The 9,430-nt window shown below is 40.3% G+C and overlaps 1 protein-coding gene across 1 annotated transcript in view; it reads right to left on the minus strand.

The window, feature by feature from the left end:
• GPR107 (G protein-coupled receptor 107) overlaps positions 1 to 9,149 on the minus strand; it is a 29,095-nt gene extending 19,946 nt beyond the window's left edge. Inside the window, 10 exon segments of the mRNA XM_009998992.1 lie at positions 1,067 to 1,142; positions 1,836 to 1,969; positions 3,510 to 3,617; positions 4,436 to 4,492; positions 4,693 to 4,727; positions 6,465 to 6,625; positions 7,245 to 7,333; positions 7,582 to 7,632; positions 8,460 to 8,585; positions 9,114 to 9,149. Coding sequence (XP_009997294.1) covers positions 1,067 to 1,142; positions 1,836 to 1,969; positions 3,510 to 3,617; positions 4,436 to 4,492; positions 4,693 to 4,727; positions 6,465 to 6,625; positions 7,245 to 7,333; positions 7,582 to 7,632; positions 8,460 to 8,585; positions 9,114 to 9,149 — 873 coding nt within the window.
• Between the last annotated feature and the right edge of the window lie 281 nt (positions 9,150 to 9,430).

The following is a 9,430-nucleotide window of genomic DNA, read 5'->3' on the forward strand; positions in this document are numbered from 1 at the left end:
GCTGTTACACCTCAGAAGATACCTCCCCCCCAATATGTTAGTTTTGTTCACCAACGAGGTAATTTCCATTTGCTGTAGTTCTTAAGTGTTAGTGAATGGATCTTATATAACATATATTCTTCCTACACAGCTCCCACACTTAGCTACAGTTAAACAACTGCATTTGTAACCTATTTATTCATTCATTGCTCAAGTTCAGTTGCATTAGGTGACTAGAGGCTTTTTAGTTTCACTTTCACTAGAAGCCAGATTCAAATCACTAGACTCCAAGAACATTTGTAGCAGTTATTCTATCATAAATTGGAAGGTGAAGATCATGGCAGACACCAACACTGAAGGATTAACTGTTTGCCATTACCTTTGTTTACAAGATTTTCCAGTGAAAAGGCAAAGTCAATGCAACTCAAAGTAGAGTTGAATTTTACAAACATTCATCAAGGTTTCCATTCATTAACATTTATTGCAAGCCAGGTATCTGAAGCAGCACTATAGTTCAAGCTTTCAGGCCAGCTTCAGATGGCCAAAGCATTAAATTCATGGAACATAGAATCACAGACTTAGAATGGTGAGGGTTGGAAGGGACCTTAAAGATCACCAGGTTCCAACCTCCCTGCTATGAGCTGGGACACCTCCCCACTAGACCAGGCTGCACAAGCCTCATCCAACATGGCCTTAAACACCTCTAGGGAGGGGACAGCCACAGCCTCCCTGAACAACCTATTCCAGAACCTTCCTACCCTCATGGTGAAGAATTTCTTCCTGATGTCTAACCTAAATCTCCCCTCTTTCAGTTTAAAACCTTTACCCCTTGTCTTATCACTGCCCTCTCTGGTGAAAAGCCCCTCCACAGCTTTCCTGTAGGCCCTTCAGGTACTGGAAGGTGCTACAAGGTCTCCCCAGATCTTGCAGCTTTATCACTTCAGGCCATGATCTCAATTGTATTTCAAGTCAGAATTTGCTGATGGAAACTGAATCATTCCCACTCAACAGCTGCAGTTCAGTTCCAATGCTTCAATACTACAACAGCACCTCCTGGAGCAAGGTAAGGCAGAGAAGTTCCACGTACCGCATGGAAGACCAAGGACAGAGATTTTGTGAAAGGCAGGGCTGCCATTAGCCAGTGGATCTTGAACACATCGTTTCTGGTAAGTGAAACAAAAAGGCAACAGTTGAAAGCCAGCAGTAAAAGTTTCAGTTTCCAAGGGTATTTCTTTAAAACCTATAAATGTCAAACAGCAACTCCCAGGCTGGGCTGACTCAGAGCAAAATGGGGCAATCCAAGTTTTTGCAACATCCTGAACACCAACCCAACTGCATGTTCTGCAGCTCTGGTTTTTGAATACATGGGTTAATGAGAAACAGTAATCCACAGGAACATCTTGCACTTACAGAACATAACTGTTAGAAAATTTGATAAACATCATTCAAACGTGTATCGCTGTCCCCAAGTCACCATAACCACACCACCAAGTGAACTCCAGGCTACCAAATCATCTCATCACCAAGTGAAATCCAGACTAAATCAAAACAGGTGCTCCTGGCTTCTGTTGCTATGCTTTAACTAATGCTTTTCATCTAGGAAATCCTCTCACTTTTGACTATAATAAAAATATTTATGGCTCTCCAATGCCATAATTTCCCATTGGAAAACAATTGATCAAGTTTTTCTTGTTATTTAATGTTTTCAATTATAAACTCCATGTATTAGACAGTATTGAGCTAGATTTGGAGTTTTAAGTTATGAAATCTGTGAATTCAGCATTACAAGAGGAATAAAACAAAAACCAAACAAGGTGGGCCTATACTCGTCACTGACACTAAACTAATCCACTTACCTGCGTTTTCGAAGTATGTGGATCCAGGCAGTCCCAGAGAGGAAGAAGAAAACAGCCATGGAAATGTAAAGTTTTGGCAGGGGGATCTCACCCGCTGAGAGGTAACTTTCAGGATTCTTTTCCGTAATTTCTATCTGAATATTCAAGAAGTGTTTTGTGCACAGTTGAAAACATGTTTTGTTAAAGCACCCAGTTAAAAAAAAAAATCACAGTTCACAATCCAATTGGCTTTTTTAAAATGAGCTTTTCTGAAGCAGCAACTGTCACAAGACTCAAAAGAAAATAAGTCAGCTTTCCATGCCCAAGAATCTTAAAATATTTTGCAAAATTACACCCCAAACAATAATTTCATTGAGAAGCAGAGAAGGTTTTCCAGAAAAGGACTGATTCCTTCCATAGCTTCAGTTATACAATGTAATTCAGAAAGGCAAAGTCATTTTCCCAAAGAATAGTTGTTCTGTGTACCAAGCTTCAGAGTTTGTCCACAGTTGATTTAGTCTCTACAGCCTTGCATGAACAAGCAGGTTTTACAGCACAATCCTGATTTTAGGTGTGGACAGTCATAACTGGCTGAACAACTCACTCTTAGATTTACTCCCACAGGTTTCATCCCTTGTCAAGAGTAAGGAAGCCTCTGCTGCAAGCCTATGACCCCATGATAAAGAAAACACAAGATCTAGCATCTTATTTCTGTCCCTAAGTGGCTTGGTTGTATGTACAACCACTTCATTAAAATAATGCATCCCGACCAGTTGGCAGCACTGAAACTCTCCTGCATCCCTAAATACAACCAAGCTGGCCAATTATCCAGGTTTTCTTTTCTTTCCAATTCCTTCAGTGCATCAAAGCAAAGACCAATACAAAAACTTAGTCTTCTAAACATACAACTTCAGAAGTAGATTTTAAATAGTCTAGTCTGAGTTAAGTTAGGGCACTTAAGTTTCATCACCTGCATGTTGCCCTGCTTCTCCCTTTCAGAAGCATCAGCACAACCATGTAAAAAGCAACCCAGGGGGCTGATCTGGTTGTTACCTCAGTCAATTAGAGAATTCATTAGCAAATAGCTCATTCTGCACCAGCACGGATGCACATGGAGCACAGGAAAGAGAAATGAGGGAAAGCCTGAGCTGTGATGATGCACTCTGACTCAGAAGAGCATAGGACCAAACCCTTGAATGTTAAAAGAGAAAAGACATTTGCTATTACACATTGTCCTTCAGTTGTGCATCTAACACTGTAAAAACACGTATTTAGTCAGGCCAGAAAAAGCAAAAATAGTGAATTTGTAAATACCAACAATTAAGATTGCAGCAGCAGCCTTCGTGTCTGCAACTGTGTGAAGAAACAAGTGATTTTTTGAGCACAGCAGAACAGGAACAGCTGTTTTAGCTTCCATCTCATTACAATGTCTAGTCACAACAGTGCAGACTGAACCCAGCCCACACAGTCTTCAGATTTCCATACAATTCTTCAAAACTAGTGTTTTAATTCTTCTTATTGTAGTTTCTTCCTTCAGAAATGCCACAACAGAGATTAAATGCACAACTCTGAATCACTTCCCACCCCATTTATACACTCATGTACAAGTGGGTGCTTGGTATACAAGCTAGAATTGAAAAGTATATGATTAACTCCCTCACTCAGACTGAAATCAACTCCAGAAGCCATACTCACATCCAGATTGAAGAGTCGCTGATCCTTAGCTGATCCATCACTAACACATTTATGGAAATAGAGGCTGTAGAGACCCTCTTGGTTATCAGAACTGATGTTAAAAAAGAACTGAAAACAAAGAACAGGAAAGTCAGCATTCACATTCACAACAGGTCTGCCCTGGTAAGAAGCCACCTCTACTGAAGCATGTAAAAAGTCATTTAGTCTCAGCTGGCTCCTTCCAGCAAGTATATTGTCCTGAGGATACCAGCATATCTGCAAGTTTCAGGATTCCAAATGCAAAATCATGCCTCTAAGATTATGCACTCTGGTAATCCAAAACCCTTCTCAAAGACCTTTTGGTATCAGTGTTTAACTTAGCTCACTACAGAGATAACAAGAAGTATTGCATATTTAAGACAGTGAAACCTAGAATTTTGATCATACTTGCCCTAAAGCATAAGAATCTATTCTGTTCCTCCCCCAAGTATGCAAATTGGGATAGCTATGGATATTAGATTTGTCTCACATAACAGAATTTAAGTTATATTTGCTTTATCATCACCAACAAGTGGACCAGGGTGCTGAAACAAAGCATTAATCTGATTTCATACAGAATACCTTGCCCTTGAGTGAATTCCCAGTCAGGCCAGTTACTTGTTAGAAATCTGTATGAACTAGTTGCATCACAGCAAACTTGAATATACTGTGGCTCACACCGAAAGATATTTAGAACTGCATCATAACACAGGGAGCTTAAAACAGCTCACACATCTCACAAAGAAAGATTTCCAACACTTATTAACAAGGGAGCACTCAAAAACTCAGTGATTAGAGAGGCTTCTGTACCAAAGAAATGGGATGACAGTAGGGAGTAACAGACTTACTTTTCACAGAGTAGCACATTGAAGGAGCTGCCTGCACACATTAAGACACTGCCAGCCTACCTGAAATGATACAGTTCCTTCGTCATTGTGAATGGCATGTTCTTGTTCCACTACGCTCTGGGAAAAGGAAAACACACTGTTTTTTTAAGCACGTAACTACCACATTTTTCTACATCATTCAGACAATCAAAACTACATTTTGTACATTTACAGAGAAGGTGAGAGCAACAGAAAGTAATACTCTCCACTGTCTGGATATGCTTAGACTGGAATATTCTTAGTTTTTTTCTGAAAGAGAACAACAGGTGGTTTCTTACCTGGAAGGTCGTTGTACTTCGTTTGGACTTGTTATCTAGAGATAAAATTATACACTTAAGAGTGCTTGCATTTAGACATGCTCATAGACCATCACCTTTCACACATTGCCCATACCTTACTCAAAATACTCTATACTTGCCTTAGTGGCAATTTCCTAGTTAATCATTAACAGAGACTCCTGCCTAGTCCCTCCTAACTCTCCCAGGACTCTTCCTACAGCCATTCATTCTGGATGTGGCTTCAGAACACTAGGATGGATTTCTCTACTATTACAGCTTCTACAAAAGTCTACCCAAGAATTCTTTCCAACCGCCACAGTGGCAGTGGTGCAGGAGGCAGGTAACCTACACCAGATGCAGGCTACAGCCTTGCTTCCTACAGTCTACAGCTGCAATTTCTAATGTTATGAGTGAGTGCTGTTAATCTCACTAACTAATCTTAACCTGGACATTAACACATGGCCTGACAAACATATACAAATCCTAAGTAGCCCCAGGGAAGGAAAAAAGTCTCAGCTCTTTACTAATCAAGGCGCTAGTAAAAAGACAAACAAAACCCAAAAGTATAGGTGACTCACCAAGTCACTGAACCTAAAACTGGCAGGAAACTTCAGAGCAGCAGGTCAAGTTCAGTTTCACTCCACTCCTATAAGAAGCTTTTCAAACAGAAGCTCATCCCATCTTATCAGGAAGCAAAAGTTCAAGACTTAAGCTTTGCTTTTGGCTCCCTCACCTCAGTGCCCTGTCACTGTGCATGTTACACTTTACAATGCAAGAAAAAGCAAGACTCCAGCTGTCAGATCAATTCTCCTATGCCATCCAGCCTTAATTCTTGACTTGTTAAAACAGCTGTGCAAAATTCACCAGCTTTGATATGACAGGGCAAGACAGACTCAGACTACTTCAGACCAGACTGCTGAGCAGTCTGAACTTGTCCAGGAAGGGATAACATGAAGTGTTTAAAGCTAATCCCATCAGAGCTGAGATTATAAAACTGTTTTGTCTGCTGGTCTGGAAGCCTGACAAAGATCTGTGCCTCCAAGAAAGGCTACTGGCAATGTTACCCCTCCATCTCCATAGCTTCTAAGCAACAGATTAGTTTTCAACTCCTTGGACACAAACACAAATGTTAACTGGAAAGGACCTGTGGAGATATTTAACCCAACTTCTAACTGCAAGCAAGCCCAGTGTCAATACTCTATTGAATTAGCCCTGGCTTCATTTAGTCAAATGTTTAAAACCTCAAAGGATGGAGGTTCTACATGTTCTGCCAGTAATTTTCTACAATGCTGGGAAGCCTTATTTTCTTAGGAAAATATATACCTAGAAAATTCTTATTTTCTCGCCTAAAATCCAATCTGAGACACCCAAGACCTAATAAGGGGGCACAGTCAGAGGTTGCATTGTGAGCCACTAAAACTGGCTTGACATTGTGGTTCTTCTGACCTTCCTTCAGCTAGCTGTTGGTGGCTATCAAACCCCTCCTTGGCCTTCTTTTGACAGACAAAAGACAACCAAGTACCTCAGCCCCTACCCTCAGACACTGCAGGTCTCCAACAGTCACATAAGGTCTCTGTTGGATCAACAGAACGGGTTAACACAAATCATTGAAGAGGAGAGACTCCAGAAAGTAGCTGTGCACAGGTTTACACAAGACTGTGCACCAAGATTAGCCCAAGGGGACCTAGAATGTGACCACAAGACACTGCTGGATGCACATCAGTGAGGAACTAGCAGTGAGAGCACACACAGGTCAGGATTAGCAGGCTCACCTTTTTTGTCTGTGCCTTCGCTGGTCTTTGTAGTTTTACCAGAATCACTGCTCTGCTCAGAGGTTTTTGGTGGCTTGCTACTTAAGGTAGTAACACTTTCCTCAGACACAAATGAAATCTTAGGTAAGGAAGCAGCTCCTGCAGAGAACCGAACCTTCACACTGAACAAAAATTTTATACAAAATGAAAGCAAATCAGCATTTGTAACAGAGACTTTCATGGCCTACAAACACCAAATAATCTAGTTGACTTGCTCTTTTTACCACAGAGAAAAGGCAAATACCAAGGTCATCACTTACAGCAGCCCAGCATTGAGCTGATCACTATGGGAGAAGTTACACTACACATTTTCATCAAATACAAGAGCAGCTGAAGAAAAAGTGACTCAGATTTGGTACCCAAACCCTCTTTGGAAACTGTGTTTTGATGACACAGAGTTCCTGCAAAAGCAGCCTGGAAGGTACTTCCATAAAACACAAAAACACAATAAAAAGATACATTCAGTGCAAGAGCTGCAGAAGTGACCCAAGACTTCAAGTTCATGCCTTCAGCACAATTAAGGTATTATGATTTTTGCCTTACATACATCCCCTTATCCCTGGATCCAGAATACCTGGACCATTTTACACTGAAGATTTTTTTCTTTCAACTCCCCTCAACTCTCAAATAACCCATTAAAAAATTAAAGACATGCACAGCAGCTTTCTAACCCCTTAAAGAAGTTCACATTAGCTTCAACAAGAGAAGTAACTTTAAATGCATTGTACAGTATTTACTCACACATTACTTTCGAAGTCCAGAAGTAAGATTATGACAGAGACATCTTGCTCTGGCTTCTTTTTCAAGATACAGTAATCCACTTCTTCATCCTGGTAATAAAAAACAAAACATCTTTCAAGTGTCCTCCTGTTTATAAGAAATGGGACATGTTCCCACCCCTCCTAGGTAGAAGTTACCATTCTCAGTCCAACAAGTTTTAAAACTGAATTACCCTTAACAACCTGTACATGTCTGAAGGTGTTCATCCCCACCACCTTATTTTTATTTCTTCCAACCATTCCCAGATTAAGGTGGACTGAGATGTCCCCAGCTTAGAAAAGAAGTTCACATCTCTTACCAGGTAAGTGGAAAACCCATCATTTCTCGTTCGATCCAAACTGAACCCCACCTATGAGAATGAAAAAGAATCTGTCAAATTAAAACAGTTGTCCTAATACCAGCTTCCCCTAATATCAGAGGCCAAAACACCACTGAAAGAGTGAAAGTTACTGCTCTCTAAACAAATTAACTTATGCTTAAGGCAGAAACCAGGTATATTTTTCTTATTACCTAACTGGACAGAAAAAAGATGCAAATATCAACTTGCTGCTTCATCCATATCCACCAAGAACAAAGTATATACTGATTCAACCTAAACTCATCTAGAGTGGCTTCAGTACCTGAACCTTTTAACTTATTTCAGTATTTTTCCAGATGTTTTTGCTTGAGGAAAACATTTAATACTTTCACTAATCAAGTGGTCAAACCATGCAGAAGTGTAAGAACACAGGTCAGTTTTCTACTGTTGCATTTCAATCTATTAAAATTGCTAATATCATATGCAATGTAATATATCATGCAATATTAAGAGTCCTCTAAAAATAAGACTATCCCTGTTCTGGAAACATACTGATATAATGATTCCAAGATGCAATGCAACAGGATAACAAAAACCTCACATCAGAGGACTGCTTAGGAAACCCATGTTCAATTTAGGTTATAGATCTGTGCACTGAGATCAGCAGAGCATCCAATAAGTTGAAGTTAATCCTTACAGCTAAATGGATAGTGCTTAAGGATAAATCTCACAACACATCTCCCCATAAACAGCTCATGGTGGGGGAGAAAAGCCAAGAACATCACTAGTGTGGGTCTGACACCCAACCAAGTTCAGGAATCCAATGTACAGGCAGGTTCACAGGCAGCTTGAACAGTCGCTGACTCCAAATAACTCACTGATAAACTGTTCTTGTCATCATGGCTCACTCGTGGGTTCAGAGAAAGGCTGCTGACATTGACTTTCATGAAACCATTCTTGAAGAAGCCAAAGGTATTCAGGTGCACTTTCTGCCTCACATCACCCTGTGAAAAAGGAAAGTTTACAAACGTCACATACAATTACACAGTCAAAGAGGGAGCAGGGTGACAGACTGACAATGACTTCAGTATTCATGCAGAACATCTGATCATACCAAGAACAAGTTCCTTACAATACCTTCAGATATAACCAATTATTTCACTGGAATTGACCAACTATTCCAATAACCTGAACAGCAAGAACTTTAAATAAATGTGTCTTTGCTAATTACCTGGCTGTACTACTGAGAAATATGCAACAAAATTGTCTGGAAGAAAAAGTATCTGGCATTACTGATTAAACAAATATTACTGCCAAAGAGAGATCCTAGACAAATTAAGACAACCCTTGTTTGAACACCAGCTACTGACATTGCAACAGCCCACAGAGGAAACAGCTGACTGGGGTGATCTTACCTAACCAAGAACTGAGCTCTGGCCAAGTGTTTAGCAAGTATCACAGTGTATGGTCATCCCACCAGATCTTCTATGCTAGGCAGGGCCAATGTTTGGACAGTCAAATTGTAAAACTACATTTATGGTGTAAATAAAGTTCTCAGCTAGCCCCATCCCCCCGAACGGTTTTTAGCAAGGCCTTGTATCCTATCAGTAGGATAAACACAAAAAAATGGATGTGGTTTCATGGGGTTAGTTTCTCTAACAGGAAAACACCAATCCCTTCCTCTGCACTCCCTGTCTTAGCTGCACAATAATTGCAATGAAGCTGTAAGAACTGATCCCTTTCTGTGTCTTGCTCAGCTGATAAAGGTTCCAGTATGGTGAGGTTTTTTTCATTTAATAAGGAGGTCAGAACAAAAGAAAAGCAGAAAACAGAGAAATGGAAATTAAAA

The sequence above is a fragment of the Chaetura pelagica genome, unplaced genomic scaffold (genome assembly GCF_000747805.2).
Source record: "Chaetura pelagica isolate M959 unplaced genomic scaffold, ChaPel_1.0 scaffold405, whole genome shotgun sequence".
Taxonomy (NCBI): domain Eukaryota; kingdom Metazoa; phylum Chordata; class Aves; order Apodiformes; family Apodidae; genus Chaetura; species Chaetura pelagica.